General features: G+C 42.6%; 1 protein-coding gene across 14 annotated transcripts in view; it reads right to left on the minus strand.

Moving 5' to 3' along the window:
• Positions 1-22772, minus strand: part of robo2 (roundabout, axon guidance receptor, homolog 2 (Drosophila)) — a 270858-nt gene that overhangs the window by 144083 nt on the left and 104003 nt on the right. For 13 of the 14 annotated variants that reach the window (XM_055012027.1, XM_035950225.2, XM_023274733.3 and 10 more), the window contains exon 2: positions 5655-5981. In XM_055012027.1, the coding sequence (XP_054868002.1) occupies positions 5655-5981 (327 nt within the window). Of the gene's footprint in view, positions 1-5654; positions 5982-19181; positions 19930-22772 lie in introns of those variants that run through there. The other variant, XM_035950227.2, reaches the window with a different exon arrangement.

The raw sequence follows: 22772 nt of genomic DNA on the forward strand, positions 1-22772 counted from the left end.
CTTTCTTTTTTTTTCAAGCCGAACGCCAGTGCCGCACGCTGGAAATCCGGCACGGTGCCGGAATACTTTAAGCCATGCATATACAGTGGAAAAAAAGACTGAAGGCTCTACATACTATAGATATTTCACACATACATTTTTAAATTTGTTTTCATATTTCCTTCCAATCTATGTAAACACAGCCTGCAGTTCAGTTGAAAAGTTGCTGGATTTTTATCAGGAGACTTTTCAGGTATTAGTCACAGCTAAGCTACTAACGGCTTGACAGTTGTGTGGTGAAGAGCAGATGTTTTTGCATTTTTACAGAATCTGGTTTGCACAAACAGTTCATTTTTGACCAATTTTTAAATGAGACATGTAGAATAAAATGATTTTAATGAATTATCCTGATTTAAAGCTTAGATTTGGCTTATTTTCCCAAAGAAACTGAAAGTCACACATGACGGCTATCAAAAAGTTGGAAATGTGATAATTCTATATTTTTACAGTATTTGGCTGTGATAAATGGTACAATCTGGGTGATTTTTTTAAAGACAACATGCCTTTTAAACTATTCCAGATATTATTTATTGATATAAAAAAGTAAAGAGCTGAAATATATGTTATTTAAGTATATAGCAGAGGTTCATTTATTTGACTGAGTGCTAGTAGAGGAGCCAATCAATAAGTGAATCAATTTAAAGTCGAAGGATCACTGCTTTTTGTTTCTAAAATATCCACGCTCATTCCAGTTGCTTTAGACTGGCCCTCAAATCTGTGTTCCACAAATCTCACCACATAATCAGACACCTCGAGATGCACAGGTGATTAAAACAATAAATATAAATTAGACTGAAATCACTTTTCAAGACTGTGTTTTATTTCCTAAGTGTAGCGCACATCTTTAATATGCCGTAATGGTTGTGTTGTTGCTGCTTCCTTCATTACCCTTCATTATTTCTCAAGGTCTTTGGCGCAGATTAAACCTCAGCCTACTGAGGTTTATACAAGCATGAGGGCAGGTGTTTGTGTACACATGTGTAAGAGTGTGCCGGTGTCTGTTGTTTGTGTGCGTTTGTCACTCCATTTTCTCATTTCTGAACTGGAATAATGAGTCCAGATGAGCTTGTGAAAGGCTCTGCAGTGCAGCTCAGCCTGACACCCCACCTGGCCTGCTCCTCTTGGCCTGTCCCTTTATTAGCTTCCCCTCATGCTGGACACAACAGGAACAGCTTGGTACCCTCCTCCTCTCCTCGCCACTCACACCTCTCCCAACTCTATTTTCCTGCTAATTACCTTGTTGTACGAGTACCAAATGCTACCTAACGATTCACTTAATTGCAGAAGTGGTACATTAGATGATATCAAAGGACCTTTTTAAAAGTCATCCAGTCCCATTCCAAGCCGCATTTAGAACCAACCCAAGACATCTGTTTCATTTTAGTGTCATTTGCATTTTTAAAGGTTACAGACTGAACAAAGCTGCAAGAGTATGGATCTACACCTCAAGAATGTGTGTCTTCATTCCTCTGTGATGCCTTTTCCCCTGACGATTATATATATTTATTACACATGCAGCCATATATACGTCAGAGGGCCTGAGTCACACTTGACACTCAATTAAAAGTGAAACTGTTGACCTTACATGTGAGTATCTGGAGCACCATGCACGTATGTTACTCATCCACCTGCAAAGATGGTGCTAATTAACATTTTCCTTGGGATCCTATCGCCCCAGGTGCGCCTTGTCACACTTACATATACATGGATATTCGCAGTGCTAGCAATTTATTCAGCAACAGTGGCTGCAGCTAGCATTTCTGACACAGGCTTCACAATGATTTATGAACCTGCTCATTGACCTAGTTTATTCTGAAAAGAGAAAAGGGGGCACGTTCCCTCTTACACGCCGTATATCCATCCCATAGAGCTGGCCTGCAGTCAGTTCTGAAGAGGAGTAAGATTACAAAGTAGAGTGCTCAGATACCCTCTAGGCAACACGTTTACAAGTTCTCTTATCTTCTGCAGTACAGGACAGTGAACAACAGCCATAATGAAATCTCTTCCCAAATTCAGCAAAGTGATGTCTAAGCATTATCCTCACACTCCGCTCAGGCACCACAGACCCAGATAACACAAGGCAGTTCATGCAGTTCATGCTCTTGTCCATTCATTTGTGAACAATGTGTGCTCAACATCCCACACTTAGAGGAGACATGGTTGGAGGATGAAGTCCAGCAAAGACACAAGTACCCCCAATCTGGCCCACATTAATAATGCAGAGGGACCTCTCAGAGGCCTCTTCCCCCTTTTCCTCTCCACTCCACCTTTCCTCCTCTAACAGACTGAGTGGTGAGTGCTGCCCAGCTTGATGTCCAGCATGCTGCAGCGCCACTCTGTTCGGTGGACACTGAGTTCAATCTGTTTCAGAACTGCAATTCAATTATCTCACCAGGGCCCTGTTCAACCACTCGTGAATGGAAGGGGGGCAAAGGTGTGTTCAATATAAGGGAGGGGGAGAGAGAGGGAGAGAGAGGGAGGCAGAAGCTGTTACAAGATGTATCATAAGCACAAACCCAGTTCAACATGGATACAGATTTAAATGCTGCGTTTCCTTGTGCGATTAGCTTTGGCTTTACAATCACTAGACGGATGTCAGGACCTGATAAAGCTAATCACTGCAGTAAAGCCAATGCGGTGGGATTTAGCGCCCCACCCCCCTCTGCTCCCCCAGCCCCCTGAAGACCTGGCTGAAAGAGAAAGCTGAGAAAGCCCAGGGCCCAAAACAAACCAAGCATGGAGTAAGCCGCACAAAATGGCCCTCCCTCCTTTTAGGCATCTATGCTAGCCTTAATTCTGCAAAAAAAAACTAAACAGACAAAGAAAATACAATGCAAAAGGTCATATTTTAAGCAACTGAGGTAAAATTTATAGATAACTGACCATCACCTTGTTAGTATCAATGGATACTTTTAATCTAAATTTTATGAAGAAAAGAATCAGCTTACTAGATTTAAAAGACAGACTAATACTAGTATATATTCAAGAGATAGGGAACGCAAAGGTGAAATCAAACAATGAAAATCACACAGTGGTTCTGACCATTTGTCTGCCCTCGGCCAGACATTTGATTGACTCAGACACCAATCCTGCAGATCAGCTTCAGGACACTCCGACTCAATATCTCCAGAATTACCTTTCATTAAAATTGCAACAAGTCATTAATGTCTTCACATAATACACTACCTGTATATTTCAATCTCTTTTCTTCTTCTCCATTTTCTGCAACATGCCTCCGAGGCCTCTGATGCGCTCATAATCAAGTAATTTATATCAACACTGTTCTCCTTTAATAAAGCTTCATTGCTGTTCCACATTATAATCAAGCAACTGGCCCTGTTGAACTACACTTGACCCACTAGCACAGCCTTCTCCTGCAGCCACACTCCATCTCAGTCAAGCCCACACTGCTATCAAGCTCAAACTGCGACGCCTCGGGTCAGGTCAGGTCAATATGAACAACACTGTTAGGTGGTGCAGTAGCGTCTATAAACGGAACTGGAAGATGTGACGCCACTTTAATGAACTATTAAAAGCACAACAGGAAACGGTATTAGTTTGGTGTCAGCTTGTTTCATTTGTGTCAAAAGATGGTCCTGATGAAGTGCACAGGGGCAGACCTCAGGTAGCAGATGAAATATGAACCAGAGAGTCCAGTTAGATGGCTTATTAAATGCAAAGATGCTGTGTGGTTGTTTATATCCTTTAAGGCACTCTGGAAAGTGTTCACCTCCATCATGGTACAGGCAAGGTGACCAGTACATTAGCTACAGGGAACAGAATAACAGGAATGTGTGCAAAGTAAGGTATTTGGATATGTGGATGTTTCTAGTGTTGCCTTGTGATAGTGTTCTGCATGGAGACGAAAGTAGAGCCGTAGTGGGAGTTAAGGGTAAACTTCTTTCTTTTTTTATATATTTTATAGCCACACTTATAAAAATGTACAGCTCTTTACTCTTGTGTGTGGCCTTACTCTTTACTCTGAACCTCTCTCTCTCACACCCAGCATCACTAGTAATCCCCATCAGATGTGTGTTCATATTTCTTCACCTTGCTATCCCCTCCTCTCCTGGCCTCCTGACCTCTCACCCCTCACCTTTAAGCCATTCAAGCAGTCAATGCCTCTATTTAACCCCCTTCGCCTGCTCATCCCATATTACAAGAGAGTGAGAGAAAAAGAGAGAGAGAGAGTACCGAAAAGAAAGGTTAAGAAACAGTGTGAGAGAGGAAAAATAAAATAATCTGCAGACTTCATCAATTTTTCATGAATTTTCATTTAGACGGGGAGAACCCTCTTACAGCAATCGATAGATCAAGCTGCTGTCACACAGTTAGCACCTGGGGGCTGGTAGAAAGCCCTCGGGAAGGCAGGGCACTGGATCAGAGGCACAGACCAACCCCCCCTCCATTTCCATTTCCCAAGGATCACAAACTAACTATGAACCCTGCTGCCACTGTAATCACATTAGAAATACAGTTACAGGGCATTCTGTTACATGCAAGATGTCATTTCTGCTGTCTTCTGTGAAAACATGCCTAACAATTAATTAGCAAATGGTTTGCTTGTTTAATGTTAACTAGGAAGTTAAGCTCAGCATTTTGCTAAACTGCTGATAGAAGTTAATTACACCGTAGTTAACTCTATAATGGCCGTGATTGGCCACTTTCATATTATTAAATCTCAACAATCTCTACATGGCAAATCTCGCAATCCAAGTAATTCACAATAATCTACGAATACCACTAAAAGCACATAGTAAATAAAGTCCTTATTTGCGACACATGGCTGTCTTGCGGAAAGTATCACTGGTAAAAACAACACAAGGACATGAAGACTTTTCACTCCATCTTACAGGCAGTTTGAGAAGCCTGGGAGCTGCTCGATAGGAAGCCCAGCCTGAGCCTGCTGGGGGGTAGGCTCATCTTCAAAGGTAATTTGATCCACAGCTCAGGTTCTGCCTGTCAGTGTTCCCCAACACAGATGATCTAAGTTAAATGTCCATCAGGACCTGTGTCTGTCTTTCTACCCCCACTCACCTATGAGCAGACCAATGCCTGCTGTGCCATTATGTCCCTCTGCTATAGTCTGACAACAGCATTATGTTCAACTTAAAGGTCTGCACACAACTTCAAAAATACTCCCTTGAGCTAAAAGTGTGTCAAATTCATCAACTCTAAGCCTGAAAAACTCATTCTTCACAACTCATTATCCCACCAAACAATGCTTGACATTGTGAAACTGCAACACAGCTTAACTGTCCCCTTTAGACCTACAGGAAATTATTACAGTGGCGGCAAATGGAAAGCGCTAAAAACAAGATGAAGTCAACTCTAAAAATAGTGCTGCTGCAAATTAAATGCTGATTTGTTTACTGTTATTCCCCACAGTAAAGACAATGTCATTTCTATTATGTGTATTTGGCACAAAAATGTATAATGTTCAATAAAATTGGGTAAATTTAATTCCCCAGTTTTCTTGTGCTGAATGCAAATCCAGTCTTTCCATCATTTTGAAGTAGCAAGATCAATTTTTTTTCTGTCGAGTCAATTAATGATTACATTATAAGAGCAAAACGGGACATTTAGAAGGAAGAGGAAACAAAGTCTTGACTCACATGCTACTTCCAAAGATGCATTGCGGCTGACGGCTTCTCCCAGGTAGTTCCGGGCCACGCAGACGTAGGCTCCCTCATCCGGTTTGCTCCGTCGTCCATGAACGATGCGAAGGAAGAAAAGCGAGCCGCTGGGCAGCAGCATGCGGTGAGAACGTGGGTCATCTTTGTCAGTTTCCACCCGCTCTCCATCCTTGTACCACTCCACTGTTGGGGTTGGCCGCCCCTCTGCTTTACAGTTGAGAGTGGCAGGCTCCCCTTTGGATACAATCAGGTCAGAGGGGTGCTCCACAATCCGGGGTGGGGAGTCCTCCTGGCGCAAACGGGATCCTGACGGAAGGACAAGAGAAGCAATTAATCATAAGCCAACAGTATTAGGACTTAAAAGCAGGTTTCTGTTCAATCATGTTTTTAAACAACCACTTTCAGGGACACAACTGCAAAAGAAGAGATGGAAGATGTTTGAATTAATAAACACGGCTAAAAGTAGAAAATAAATCTAATTTGGAAATCCCTCTTTTCACAGAAGGAGCTCCAGGATGTGACTCAGAGGCAGCATCCATTTCATCAATGAGACCCAGGAGGATGAGTTGCCTAATGACCTGTTATGGAGAGAATCTGCAGTCCAACAAAGGCTATCTTGAGATTGTCTCAGCTACTCTACATATATCTGACCTGATTTACAAATGAAGCTACTACAAGCAACACCTTTCATTTAAGTATGTTTTCAAGGCTGACAGTGAGTTCTGTGCCTTCATGGACTGACTTGATAAAGCAACAAATACACTGACAATGAGACAAAAACAGCAGCCTTCTGCAAAAATTTGACTAAACGCACCTACTTTTTCAACAGAAAACTACAACTAACATTGATCCAAAACCAGATGCTAAAAAGAAGTGCTGAGCAGCAACTTTACTAAGCTTGCTGACACCGCTACCCAGATCCAGATGAGCAGTGGGAATTGGATGGAAGACTCAAACTAATAGTTACTTAAACTTGTCTTGGGTTAGAAGTATGTAAAAACACATATTGAACCCTTTAATCACCATTTCAGGCCAGTAAAAAAGCAGCCATCTGCTCTCAATCCTATATGGAAGAGCTTGTGGATAATTGGCCCTATGGATGAACAGTGAAATGAGGCATACATTTGAGCTACATGCACACAGACACAAATAATACATTTGCCTCAGCTATTTGGCTTTTACTAAGTCGAGTAAAACTGTTGAGTCCTGTGTGCAAAAGTGCATGTGTGATGTGAATATGAATGCTGCGTCCAGACTAATGTCAAATGCTAATCCCCTGTGGCTGAAAACCTTGGCCCTCTTCTTTTCATTACGGCTTTCAGTACGGTGAGCTCTGGGAGTCTGGCAGCTAAGATAATGCTGCCTGAGTCAAAGTGCTGTGTGTGTGTCTGTGACCAGGTCTTACCCACGGAGATAAGATGCTGTAGGCCACACACACACACATTTACATCACAGAGGCCATGGGAACCGTGCAACAATCAAATAGTTTGATCCAGCATCAAACAACCAGAGACATAGTAAAGGGAATAGGGAATAAGGCAAACTTTTCCAACAACCCTTCTTTATCCTTTTCTTTTGAACCCCATTCAATACCCCATCAATTACTCTGAATCAGTAGGCAGCTAAATGTTACCCAGTCAGTGTTGCACTGAGTTGAGAGCTGAGCTCTTTGTCTTAAAATGAGTTGTTGCAGGTGGGCATGTGATTGAGCTGAGTTGATGACTGTGCCCTTCCCTGGGGCAGTGCAGTGGGGTAATAGGACGACGCCTGCTGCACAGAACCACATAGGCTTTTGTGCTTAAGTAAGGGCTAATTTTAACAGGGAATGAAGGCTAAACAGTGGAGGTTCCAGCTCTTTGTTCGGCTGGGTTTGCACATGTTCCACTACCCCTTATACTTGAATCTCCCTGGGGAAACTGGGACAAGCTGTACCCTGGTCTATTCTGTCCATGAGTCTGCGGGCAAAAAGGACAGGAGCAGGTAGAAACCCGCTGATCAGCACAAAAGCACATTTCAAAGACCCTGAGTGTGGTGAATGTGTGTGCATAAGTATACGCACATGCAAACACGTGCATTTACTCTGAGTAAATGCGCACTAGTCCACCAATTGTCAGGAATCAGGCATCAGACAGGGGAGTATTGACCCCTGAGCAGGAGATAGTCTGTTCTCTCTTCTTCCTAATTTGGGCTAATTCCCTCCATTTCCCTGTCATTGATTAGTGATCAGGCCTGGCGTCTTGTGCTAACTGGGGCCATAGACAGCAGTCTTTAGGAGAGGGGGTGGCGATATCCTGCTCCCAGGGAACATGATCTTCTCTCATTGGCATTATGTGGAAAACTGAAGACACACTACTGGTGGTGGAACAAACACCAACAGCGTGCTGCTTGCACTTATTCACATAATCTCTTTCATCAGCGGTAGATAACAGTAACCTAGCCGGCAGCCCTGTCAGACCAGCAGCACAGAGGCAAGTTTGTATTCTTGCAATAAGTGACTTAATAAATGAAGCAGTAATTAACACTGTGACATTGATAAATGGAGGGCGAGATAAAGGACAGACACGGAGACCCCCATCACGCTCAGATGGAGTGTTTGAACGCACATTTATTCTTATCTCATTGGAGCATCTGCTTCCCCCATAATCCACAAACCCTGTGGTGGCTTTCCACTAAGGCCAACGCGCATGCACAGCACTAAACTGCGGCGACTCCATTCGATTTATATCAGTCTAATTTCTTTAAATCCAATTTGTATTCCAATCTACTGCCTTCTAATCACTTAAACCTTGAGTCTCCATCTGCTCTCCTCTTTCCTGTGGAAATGAACACAGCAGATGCCTCTACAATTGTCCTTTCACTGCCAGAAAGGGCTAAGCTGGGTGCACAGAGGGCCAGACGTGACTGGTCAGTGTCCTTCCTGAGCAGAGAGAGTCAGGTGTAAAAGGTAGAAAAGGTTATAAACATGTCCATATGTTATGGAATATGACTTAAATTAGGCTCATCAATATTAATACTGGGTAACCTCAACATGTAAACCTTGCCTGAGGTTTCACTTTGAAAAAATACAGGTATAAACTAAAATGTTTGTGATCCGTGTCCCTAAATATACGCTGTCCGGGAAGATCAAACACAAAAACTTCATGAACATCCTCACCACCCAGCCATCAGACCTAGCTCCCCACAGAAGTGAAAGTCAATTTTCAGCTTCCTATTGGGCCCCCTTTCCCACTCTCTTTACGGTAAATGGGCTTTCTGTTGCCCTTTTAATGCGATCATTGGTGCTGTGCAATCAAGTGCTCTCTGAGCTGAGGCGAGTGCACTTCACTGGGTCTCAGAGCACACGGTCCAATCAAAATGCTGTGTTTCCCCCTGTCTGCAATAACACCACCATTACTTTTCACCACTGCTGTGCAGTCATCCACTCTTGGAGGAAAGCAGGAACCAGAGAACAAACAAACAAGCACACAGACAGGGAATGAAATCAGAGAGGGATTACTGAACCAGAAGCTGATTCTTTTCTGCTTTTTCTTTCCGTCTACTTATGTCAGCTTCACTGAAATGGATACAATTTCTCAGTGCTGTTATCCAAGAAATGTGCAGTATTTCAGCATGTTTTCTTCCTGAATAGTGTTTTTTATGCTCCAAATAACATATCACACTTCACAATTAGTGTTAAAATATTACTAAAAGCCATATAAAAGCTTAAAATACTAAATTTTGGTTTATTTTGTTGAATAAAGTCAAGATGAAACACCACTCTAACTACCACTAATGGTTCCGTCTTCCCCATATTCCACTGACCACACACCTAGAAGCAAGCTTTTCTGTTGTCTTTGTCACATATTTATTCATGTGTGCAACAGAAGGTCAGGCCTTTGATGATCTTTTTGTAATTATTTTTATTAGCTCCCAGGAGAAATTCTAGCCCACCAACCAAATCAATATCCACACCAGTCTCAGGCAGACCATAAAAAGAAGGGCTCCCCAAAGAGATATTAGTTATTCTGCCAACAGACGTGTGCTGATCACTGGTAACCAACGGCAACCTCAGACCAAGACAGAAAGTTCCAGTCGCTGAGGCTCCATAAAACATCAAACATGAAAACCAAGGTCCGGGCCAAGATGCAGCAACTGTAATGTGGATAGTGGCAGAGACATTTCAGGCAGAAAGTGCTGAAACCCAGCAAACTGAGAGAATATAAAATTGTACAAAAACCTCAAAGAAATTTCAGAAGGGATGAATTATGCATTAGATCCATGTTGTCCATTCTGAAATACACTCTACCCCTGCCTCCCACTTCTGCTGGCCTTCTCCACTTAAACCTCCCACTCCATCTCGTTCTCTATATGCATCTCCGCCTCTACCTCCCAATATCTGTCTATTTCACTTGCTCCCTGTCCTGTTTCATCCTACCCTCACTGTGAGGGTGACAGAGTCATATCCGTCATGTCATCAGACTGGAAATGCACGGCAGCAGCGGGGGAAACTGGGGGTGGTGAAAGAATGATGTTACTGGCCGTCCACGCCTCGGCACTGGCCTACAGTGACACATCCAAGCAGCTCGTTCTGCACCCGAGATTCATCTTCTTTATGCCAGGCTGTCAGTAGCGTCACAGTGCTTGAGCTCCAGCATACCCCAACACCAGAAACACAGCTCATCGTGGTGAGGTGTCATGAGAGACGCCGCGCTGTATCTACTGGAGTCCACCCCAGTCCAAAGCACCCTGCCGGCCATTCGATACGGCAAAATCCTCGCAGGGGAGACACAGAAGCTAAAATAAAGGAGGCTCACTGGTGCAAAGCAGATTCTTTCACTTCATCTTCTCCTGCAAGAGAAGGAGGGGGTTGTAGCTAGCTAGCAAAGAGATGTCATGGCCTCTGTTCCATCTCAGTGCTCCGCATACTGCCCCCTCCCTTCTCCTATGAAGATCTATACTCTGAAAGCAAACACGAGGGTAATTCTATGAGTTGCTCTAAATCTCACGATGCATCCATGCTTCCCTCCAACAAATATCAGATAGAATTCCACTCCAAGTGTATTTCAGGCAGTGGCGATGTGGGGTCATATTGACTCTGCATCTGTGTATTTGCCCTCTCTCCCCCATGCAGATGGAATATATAAATAGGTAACTGTGGGAAACAGAATATCTGATTTTGCTGCGAAGTGCTGATTCACATAGCTTGCATTTCAAGCAGTTTCCACCTTGCCCCCCCCCCCCTCCCAAGCTACTCTCACTCCTCATCCTTGATCCTACTATCGGTAGCCATGAACAGAAAAGGGAGATGTTATCTCTTTTTCAGCAGATGGCTTGTCTCAAAAAGGCTGAGATCGTTGACTTGAAACAAGAGACCAAAATGAGGAAGATATAGGAGCTGTTAAGATTTCCTTATAGTGAGGTAAAAAATTAAAGAAAGGTGGTTGCTCTCTCTGTATTTGGTCTGATTAGTGTGAGGAGCGCAGCAGCAGCTCTGTGGGACTGTCAGGCCACTGGTAGGGACACTAAACTGTGTGATGCAGATTAAATGATTTCCGATGCCGGGGCCACTGGAGCGTGCAGCTCACTGCACCACCCCACCTTCTTTAGCCCTCTCTCTTGCAGATCCTTCTCAGCATCCTCAGCATTTGCTTATTTGCCTATGCTTTGCACCGTAACAGCAGCCTTGAAATTTAGGTTGTGTATTTGCATGGAAAATCAGCAACTGAAACCACAAATAAGTAAAACACATTTCAGATTGTATGATTAATAATTTAGTCCCTTCCTAGTCCACTACTGTAGAGAATCCCAACAGTTAGGGTAATGCCCACTTGCTGCAGTCAAGCAGTGATCATCATAAGTAAACTACTGTGGTAGAGCACCGTTTTCTTTGGTCATTTTAATCTGTAAAAGTGCTAAAATTAAACATGGAAAAAGAAGTGTTCATGTTGATCTTCTTAAGATATGCTACATCTGTGTGTGTAATCAGATCACTTTCAAGTGTGGGCTACTCCAAACAGTTCCTACTGAGCGAGGTGCAATGAAATGAATGGTATCAATTGATTCTCCCTCAAGCATTGTAATCTCTTCACTTGCAGTGCTGAGCTGCCACTGCAGATTGAATAGGGAGAAATAAATAAGTGCTTTATTGCCGTGGAAATGAAGGCAGGGGAGGGGACAGTGGAGGACAAGGCCTTCAGGTGTCTGTGATACACTGTGTAGAGAGGTGACTGGATAATTGGAGGGGTGCCGTGGGTGCTGATCTATCGTGAACACACCGCATTGTTCCTGCATGTCAATGAGTCACCACCTCCAGCAACTCCAGTGGTCCTCAGCTATGCTCAGTCCCACATGTGAACATGAGGAATAAGAGCTGTAACCACATACCATCCAAGTGATGGACTCAGAGAGCAGCGAGAGGTAATAAAATGGCTCTTATAGCACTCCATTTTTGTTTTTTTAAGGTGCTGCACAGCAAGTCAAGATGAGATTTATTAAATTTCTATACCATGGGACACTTCATCTGGTCTTGCTTAGGGCTACAGGGTCAAGGGTGCTTGCAATAAGTGGATGAAGGACTCATTCAATTTACTCAGGCCCATATATCCACGCTAACACAAAAAAAGGCTTTGATGGTTATTAATCGTGTTCACAAACACATTCACTCACATACACCCACTACATTTCATAACTCTACCACTGGCTCAGTGTTACCGGGCCTCTCAATGACAAATGCTTGCGAGCAGCTCTCCAGAGAAAAATCATCACCATCCTGGGGGTGAAACTGCAGAGTTCAAATGTTCAAGGATGTGATTAGGGCTTTTTCCTATTCGCAGCGATGGTTGTGACACTTGGCTGATACTACGTTCCACACTGGGACTTTCAACCACAAAACCCGTCTCACCAGGAGCCATTATAGACACTAAATCAAGTCACCCCAGGCCATGGTGGCTCGGTTTGCAAACCAGTGGGGCGCTGTGCTGTTTTGCAGCAGGGACACAACAAGAGCAGGTTCAGGCAGCACCGTCGCACAGCTCTTTACTTGTAGTATTTGTGCATAAATGCAATCATCTTCCAGTCAGCTTAGTAGTCAGCTAGTGAAGGGGTTTTGGTTTGATAGTCATTTTAGCAACTAAATGGTTATTAAAGAAAATGCTGTTTATTACAACATATATAATTAAATAGAACTAGTGCTTAAAAATAAGGGCTATTTGGAAATTCGCTGCCAGGAAACATTTATGTTTTCTTTTCAACTAAGAATCTAACATACAAAATTAAGAATGATGACACCACATCATTTATAGTGTTGTTATTATGGCTGGAGTCAAAACCAAAGAAAATCTGAAATCCAACCTACTCTTTAACCTATGGACTGGTTATGGCTAAAAAATAAAAACTAAAATGATCCCAACACTGAGTATACTTTATTTGCTGGCTTTATTAGGCCAAATGAAATATATTTAAAGATAAAAATTCAGTATTTGTACAAAATAAATAATTTTTACGTAATTTTTTTTATAAAGAAATGATAACAACAGCCTCTGAGCAGATCAGTGTGCTCCTTGGATTTCTGAAAACAGAACTATAATAATTTGTGATCCCAGCACGAGAACTATTGGAAAAAAAAAAAAACCTAGAGCAGACAAACTGCTGTTTGCAAAATTAACACGAGTTTTTGGCCATCTGTTTTAACACAATGCAACCACACCTACATGTACTTTGAAAGGGTGTCAGTTAGTTGGAGACCAACCTTTCAGTGAATAAAATAACTTAGGCCTAGCAGTCTTAATTAGCTTGGGTGATTTCAAAGTTGTGGTATTTACACAAGCCATCTGATTCTCATGCCATCTACTGATGTAGAACTTTCCTCCAAACAATAAGATTTTGATTGGATGAAACCAAACCAACTAACTAGCCAACCAGTTAACCTGGACACTGCAGCCCTGGTATTTGGTAATGCAAAATAATAGCAATTCACTAAAATCCACAACAATACACACATCATTTTCATATCATGGGGCAGGGAATGAGTTACGATCATGGCCTTATTAACATGCAGAGAAATGCCAGTCTGTTAACAAGGTAGGCCTCTCGGAAGACCTTTAGGCTTTTGTTCCACACTAATCCACTGGTTTGGTAAGTGATGGTGTTTTCTTCCATAAGGCTAGATTCCCCATCTAGTTCCAGGCGAGAAAAAGTACCAAGCTGTCATGGCTGGGTGATCAATAGACCAAGTCGGGGATGAAGATGGTGGAACAAGACACTTATTCAGTGGCTTCAGCTCTCTGAACAGCAGTGCAGCTGTGCTGGACTGCTGCTGTGTGTGACGGATGTGTGCTTGAGTCTTGTACTGTGGCTGTCCATCTTCACACATCTCACACTGAGTGACAGCTCATGCATTTTTATCACCAGACCTGACCTCATCTTCAAGACATTGGTGAGATACTCAGCTCAGGTACAAGTGTCACAAGTCTTGACAATGAGGAAAAAGCAGGTAAGTTACTGGCTGAACACAGTCACACAATCACACAAAGAAGATTAAAAAAAAAACAAAAAAAACAACTAGGAATGTTGCAGTGTTTCTGACCAGGGCTACAAACACACCATAAACACAGACAGCCTGTCTAATAAAATATTTTATAGCATGTGAATGTGCCAAATTCTTTGCTCACTCAGCTTATGAATTTATGCTATTTCTTGTCTGCTCGTAGATTTTTATGCTTCTGTGTGTTCAAAGTCTATGGTTGTGTGTGTGTGTGTGTGTGTCTGTGTGTGTGTGTGTGTGGACTTGCACCCATGAGCATGTATTATATAGTTGTATGTACTTCTGTGAGTCATCCAACCTTGACATCCCTTCTTCCTATCTAAAGGTTGCTGCAAGACAGCTAAAGCGAGGGCAGATTGAGGGCAACTAGACACAGAGTAATTAGACGTTTCCCCAAACACAGCCTTTCAGTGTAGCGGCAGCAAAAACACACTGATAAGGCAAACATGTTGTCTCTTCCAGAAAGTTTACAGCATCACAGGCTTGTGTTCTATTCAGTCCTGACATTCTGGCTTAAGATACTCAAGTTTCGTATAGAGATAAGATCGCTCATTTGTTCTACACTGAGACAGTTTGAGCTGTAACCTCTGGTTTGGGTATTTGCCAATGATCAATGAGGCCTCAATCACTATAATCTAATTACTAGGGATTATATAACAGTAATTAGATCAATGTCTTCTGCTGGACTGCCTCAAACTTTTAATCAGCTGTTTGGTAAACAGAGGCAGTGACAGTATAGAGCAAGGATTACTTCTCCACCCTGGGGCCCAGAAAGGTAAGCACAGGTGTGTATTCTCTAAGTACAGGTGTGTGAGACAGGTGAAGGCCCTTACCGCTTGCTTTACCTCAAAGTCAGCATGCTCAATTCATCATACCACTCCTCCCCCACCCCTACCGCCACATACACTCCCACTGTATACTCTCATCACAGGTGTACAACAACCCCCTCCGTGTTTGAATTCCACCCTCATTGACACTGCCAAGGACTTGTGTAAAGATAGTGTGTGTGTGCGTGTGTGTGTGTGTGTGTGTGTGTGTGTGAGAGAGAGAGAGAGAGAGAGACAGGAAGGAAGATGAAGTTGGGGAAGTTTGGAAACATAAAACATATGAGGAGAGACACTCACCATCTACCTAATATCATTAAACCTCCATTTGGTCCTGTTGGAATCTCTCTTATTTTGCTTTTCTTTCCAGGCAAAAGCATTAACGCATTATGCATTTTTTTTCTCTCTGTAAATGTCAGAGGGATGCTTGACTGGCGCTTAATAAAGCGTAGGTAAAACAGGGAAAAGTGGTATCACCTTCCCTGCATTTGTGCTGGTCTTACAGCAGGATCAGCAATGTGCATTGTCTTATGCTGGCATTCTCCTTTCCACATGTGCAATATGAAAATGTAAAGGCATTAAGCAGTGTGGCCTCACAACCAAAAACAGCTGTGGATATTTTTTTTTTCTGAGCGATCACAGAGTGGTTATTTTTGACATAAAAGAAGCATGGACAGCTCTGTTGTGTCCTGAACGTGTGGAGTGATGGTTGTTGAAACGTGATCCACGGAGTAGCCAGACTTAGCTGTTAAAATATCATAGGAGCTGACAGGCCCACGTCACTGGTCAAGTAACACTTATCACTTAGGCCCGCTAAAGAACCTGAAAGCTGCATTTCATTAGAGTGAAGTGCTCACCTCATCCTATTTATTCGCTCCCTGTTCACTCACATCCTCTTACAATCACCGCCTTTGACTCTTATTGTCTTAACTCATTTTTTGATGTTAATCAGAGAACAAACAGTAGCACTCGATGGTGCAGCAGAACGAGACTTACTTGACAGTGATGAGACTATTGAAGACAGTAGAGGGGAGCGTCCTGTAGATTTCACATGAAGGTTCATCATTACAGCAACCCCATTCCAGCAAATGAACCGCAATTACAATAACACTGCCTAAACGCTGCCAGCTCAAGCAGAACAATCACATTTGGGGCGAGACATCGCAATGGCTCTTACACAATGACCTCAGCTTCCCTCATCATTCACCTAGACTATTTTAATCTGGGCTTACTTTCCATTATAGGCCAGTACTTTAAACCTCTCTCATTTCATCATGGCCATCAACAGAGCTGTTAGTCTGCAGTGCCCTTTGATAATAAAGCATCATCTTTGCAATTTCCCCTTTAAAAGATTGTATAGTTAAACAACTCCTCTCTCAATTTTTATTTTATGATTACACTCATTCTGACTCTCCATCACGTCTCCCCTTTCTTATCTAACACACAAACACAAACACAAACACACACACACACACACACACACACACACACACACACACACACACACACACACACACACACACACACACACACACACACACACACACACACACACACACACACACACACACACACACACACACACACACACACACTCTGGGTTCAGGCTTCTCTTGACTCAGCATAAGTGAAACCACAACCCTGCTGGTGGAATGAGAACTGCACCATCTCCATCCTCAAGTGGCTGTCTCCGTGGCCTCTTTGACAGATTTAAGTTGGACCAAATATTTCAGCACCTTTCAGTGTGTCACTGAGGATGGCCATGATGTCACCAGCTCCTTCATCAGACACAAGCATGCAGGAGAGCTCAGAAAAGCATCAGGTCAGGAGTTCATGTCCACTATGCAAAGCATGTTCTAATCCAGCTTCAAAAGCATCACGGAGCAGTTTACGAGATAACCAGACAGCTGTTGACTGGTGTATTCCTGGAAATATATTACACTGCAATCAGCCTGTTCCATAAAAGTAAAAAACAAGTGCAGTAACCCTGTTTTTAGATGCGCAATCTTGTCTCAGGTCTCTAAATAATCGCCTCTATCTTCCAGCCCTGACAACAACATCCGCCACACATTCAGTTTCTCCCCCTATTCTCTCTCAATATCACCTTTTCTCTCCTCCCCGGCACACTAGCAGTATTAATCACAGCACACTAAACAGTGACTGACGCCATTCACAAGGCTTGGCTTTGTTGGGCTATGCTGCCCTGTGAATACAACTCCAGGCTTTTTTGTCTGCCCAAGTGGACTCTTAGAGGAAGCTCCTCCCTCTCCAAGGACCCTCAGATTACCTCTTAAAAGGCTGGGTGATGGGTGAGTTCTGCTGGGATGGAGGAGGAGAGTGAGGAAGAGTAGGGTGGAGGAGGGTGACAGGCAAATGATTGGGAAGATCCACTGCACCCCAGGAGATGTGCACCCTCTCCCTCTGGCCGACTTGCAATGCCATCAGCCACTGCTTAGCAACCAGTGGGCTTGGTTGAGTAGAGTAAAAGACACCAAAAAAGGTAAAAGAAAGGACGAAAAAAAAAACCCATCAAATCCCAGCAGAAAGGAGACTTGATTTGCTAACTTCAGAGGGCATGAACACTGAACTGAAAAGCTTCAGAACCAAAACTTGCAGCTGTGAAGAACAAAAGCGAGCGCTGACAGGTGAACGAAAGGAAAAAAATGGGACCTCGCAGGCTCCTGCATTCAATGACCACAAAACCCTGCTTTCCATAGAGCTAAGCTGTACAAACAATACAAACCAAACATTTGTGTGAATCATCACTCATGTATCATGATTTAATGTCCCAGTTTGTGATTTGTACGATTACGTGCATCTCATTGTTGGTGAAACTGTAAAAAGGTGTGTCCTATTCAGAAGCAGCACTAAAATGAAATTAGATCACAGGTTTATGCATTTTTAAAGTAACGCACTTTAATCCCCCTTATCATTCCTCCAGTCACAGGCTGGACCAATCCCAATCCAGGTTTCTATCACCTAAGCTGCCCTATTTTTGATGACTGCTGTGAGTCATCACGCTAACTCTGCAGTTGAGGCTGTTTTAATTCCTCGATTAGACCAGTTCTCTCGTAGGCCAGTGAATCCCAAGAAGCCTTGTAATATCATAAAGGTGCTGACTTGGCACTCAGTGGTGGACTGGATGAAGAGCAAAGGCTGAACAAATTAAACAGTATCAATCTCATTTGCAATTAACATCATTACAAAAGGTTAATCAAACAAATGGAAATTATGAACTGTGGCAGTGTTTCACCTTCGGTTTAAGCCGGCTTACAGTACAATGCATGACCACAGCTATGAGATCCTAAAGCAAAGTGACCACAGACACCATCTACAGTACAGTGCAGAGGCTGACTGTTGCACTGTCACATTACATTTAACAAACAAGCCAATGAACGTCCCATCCACAGATTTGAACTATCTGTTGTTTTATACAGTTACAATTTAACTAGCGCACCCTGAAACATAAAAATGTTTGAGATCTGCTTCCTATTATTAAAAAAATATATATATATTAGGAAAATTCCCTTCACCTCTGCATTACTGACATAACCTGTAGCCACTGTAACAGAACCGGACGATCAGTCACTTCCAGACATGTTTGCTCCAACACTGACTGCATTAGACTCATTTTTCCTCCAATTATGTGCAAATCATTCAAGATTTCCTACTTAAAGTCTGCATGCTGCTTTCTCATCTGTTGCATAGGCAGAAAACACTCATCTCTGCCCTAATTCTAACCTCTAGGCGATCATTAGCTGCAGTAGATGGAGGAGCTATCTGTTGAATTCAGCTGTTTGTTTAGGTTTTACTTTGATTTTAATGAATAAAAAGGAGGGAATGGAAAATAGCTGCTGATGTGAAATAAATTAAAATCACAACTACACAATGTTTGCCAAGTTAGGAACAGTATTTCCCAATAAACTGCCGACTTTGTTATTTACTAACGAAAACAAAACTTTCATAAATTCGATGTTTTCTTGGACAACAAGATAACATAAATGTACTATATTGCTAAAGAGGGAAAAGTGGGTTTTAAAAAATGTATGACTGCTGAGGATTTCACTGCAGCGTCTGGAGAAGTCTTTGCAAAACACAGCTTTTTATTTTTAAATATGTTTAAGAGAAGTTTTACACAAGAACACGTGTTTGGCAACTTACCATCAACTTGAAAATACAATAATCCACTAACAAGGATGAACGCTAGCGGACCCATACTAGCATATTAAACATCCACGGCGGGCGCGCAAATCCTCGATTTCACTGGAGGAAAATATGTCCAAAATGACAGTCAAGTCTATTCCGTGGTTCTGGGAGTAGTGGACGGGTCCTAGTTACTGACAAAAGCCAGTCTCAATGTCCAAAAACAGAGAGGATCCATTTACCAGCAGTTCACCCGGAGCTGCTCGGGGTGTAAATATCCAGCAAACCTTCAATCCAAACTCTCGGTCTCTGAGTATCAGCCCTGTTTGGAGTTCATTCGCAGCCTCTGCTATGTTCCCAAGATGAACTACTTGCTGTACCAGAGTCTAAGGGGAACAGAAATATTAGTCCACACTGGGAAACACAACGTCTAGGATCTGCACTTCTCCGCAGGTCCTCTGGTTCCTTGAGACGCGTCTCTGGCACCTATCAAATCTTCAGCGATATCTCCATAGTTCAACCAATGATAGTCTAACTGGAAAACAGCAGTCAGCTTTTACGCATTCCCAAAAAGTTGTTTTGTTACAACGGGAACCAGCTCCCAACAGACCCATGTGCTTAGCCTGGAATATAGCGCAGTAAATGTACAGTCACACTACAGTTCAACGTCCTCCTCCCGCACTGCCTTCGGGTTTCAACAGCGCGGCCGCTAGGAGCGCACGGTCTCTGCGCACCCGGCACAGCCCGCAGCCACCACACTGAAGCTTGACACACTCGTACAAACCACGGCACGGCACGGCACGCAGAAAACAGCAGCGAGAGGGGAGCAGTCTGAGGAGGGGAAGGAAAGTCGAGGAGAGTTTGGATCCGAGTCCAAATCTCACTCAAGTTGTGTTAATCGAGATAATCATCCAAAGCACAGATGCGCTGGAGAGCAGGATAAACCCCTGAAACCTGTTCACACACATTTGAATGTTTACACATCATTCACAGCGATGTGGAGCACATGAAGCCATTGTTCACCACATGATATGAGAGTAAATGATAAATATTCAGAAAGTTAAACCCTCTGTTTTTCATTGCAATATTAGTGGCTGCAACAATTACACCTGTGTAGGTGGTGCCATCGGGTAGATAAAAAGTGAGACAAACACGTTTAGAATTGAAAAATGTAATTTCAAAATAAGATGAAATGACTAATCAATAGAACCAAATTATACATGCTGAGAAACCAGATGCTGACTAGTATGCGGATGTTAATGTATTGAGATTCTGAGGTAGAATTGTAAATATGATCTTTGTCAGAAATCAATGACTGATTGACCGAGCCCCTGCCTCAAGATGAGGAGAGAAGCAGCTTGCATACCAACAATAAATACATTCATGTGTTTCTCAGGGTGAAATGTGCAGACACAGTGAATCCAGCAAGCAAAATCACAACAATCCAATTTTTTTAAATTAGGGACAGATTTGGTCAGTGTGATTGGTCACAGCAGCCAGCACCCCAAGATTTGTTCAGAGATTGTAGGGGAGGTTTGTGTCTGTGGTGCCAACTCCTGCCCAGCAACCTTCTCCATGGTTTATTAAAGGGTGAGCTGTGAGCTCCCCCTACTGGTGTCAGTTAAAACAATCATCCTGCCTCCATGCTGTTTTTAATACTGTCCTATCAGGTGGTCTAAAAGGAGGGCAGAGAATATGCAGACCCAGCTGCAAGATTTTATACAACACTGTGATTGATATTAAAGAACTGTGACATGCATTCTTGCGTTATTTTCAGCAGCTTAATTATTGAGACTTGACAAATACCACACCAAAGGGGGGCATTTCAACACAGTAATATAAAGGAAAATTAAATGAGTCTCATATGTGGGATAGAATGAGTCTAGTTTGGTTTACCACCGCAAGAAGGTTGAATGTTTTCCAAAAACTGGACTAAACTATAGTTTTTGATATCCAAATAAACTACAGAATGCAAATGCTGTACACAATATTAATCACTTTTATACATTAAAGAAAGTATGAGCACAGCAGTATCAAAATATGTAACATACAATCTAACAAATTAATTGTTTTTTAAAATAATCTCAACAGACACAATGCTAGCAGCACCTAAAAGACTTATCAGTTTATGATTTACATCAAACACAGCCATACAACAAAGCCCTAAGTATATGCCCCAAAGGTGTCTTTGGAAAATCTGTTCTTCCTGAAAAAAAGGGGGAAAAATACAGAGGCTAACACCATGACAAAATGTCTTTGGCAAAGGGAAAAACTTCTATTGCCTTTAATAATAGCTTTGACTGCTCATGGCTTTTTTCTCCTGTTTGTTTGTTGAGCTACATGTTGAAACCTGCCCTGTAAAGGCCTTGCTGGGAATGGCAACATGTAAGTTTGCTAGCCAGCTCTCAATGCAGGCAGCGCTGTCAGCTGGCCAGACGCAGTGATTTGTCTTCATATTTTAATATGTTTGTGAGCTGCATGCAAATGCTGTCTTCTCTGTGTCTCCATAGTGTCCTAGATTCTAGCAGATGCGTGTGGTTGCAAACACACACACACACACACACACACACACACACACAAAAAGAGCTAAACTGAAATTTATTGTGTCATCACTGTTGCTGAAGGTTCGAGGCAAATAAAGGAGAGAGAAAAAGGGAATTGGAGAAAGGTCATTTGCTAAGAAGAAAAGCCCACTTCAAACATAAACAATGGAGCGTATGGCTTCATTGATGGAAAAGTAAGTAGAGTGTAATTCTCCCTCAAGCCCAGCCTTTTACTCCCCACTCTCAATCACTTTATCTGTAGCAGAGGCAGTGATATTCTCCGGGTTTCTAAATATCAGCTCAAAGTGGATTTATTTTAATTAAACCGGAGGCTGTGTTTACTCAGGGCAAGGCATGTTACATAAAAATGAGATGGCGGGGCAAAGCAATGGACTGATAACTCATGGACACTACGATATGAGCTCATGCTTCATTCTGCTGTCGGAAAAACATCACAAATCTTTCATTAGGGTGACATTCATCATAATACTGACAAACAGGGGGTTTCAGGGTTGATTAATTCTTTCATTTCAAAAAGTCAGAGCTTGCAGATGAGGTGTAACCACACACAAATGAGTGTGACGTCACTGAGGGGGGAAAGCAAAAAGCAAGAGCGGTGGTTTGGAATGAGTGCATCAAAAACACAGGAGCCGAATGTATTAAAATCATTTAAGAAAAACTGCCTTGTGTGCAAGTAATTCCCTTTTTTCCCCACCCACAGACAAAAATAATTTGAGTTGACCAAACATGCTGAAACAGACCATTTGTTTTAACTTAAACTAATCATGTCGCAATTACCGTCACGTTTCTGTGCAATTATGTGTTTTTAATTGGATCAAAACTAATAATCTATCAGATAATTTCCATTATTCTCCCCGAGAACATCTGCTCATCGATGGATCCTGGGTGGGGCCCTTCATTAGGCCAGTTGTCTGGCTTGACCCACATCCATCCTCATCCACTTCTCAAGTGACAGTCAGTCGGTCAAGTTGGTTCCCAAAGTCAGCTGACTGTTGTGTTATAATACACAAAATAGCAGCTTACAGTCCAATAAAGGAAAGAGAAA

The sequence above is a fragment of the Amphiprion ocellaris genome, chromosome 7 (genome assembly GCF_022539595.1).
Source record: "Amphiprion ocellaris isolate individual 3 ecotype Okinawa chromosome 7, ASM2253959v1, whole genome shotgun sequence".
NCBI lineage: Eukaryota > Metazoa > Chordata > Actinopteri > Pomacentridae > Amphiprion > Amphiprion ocellaris.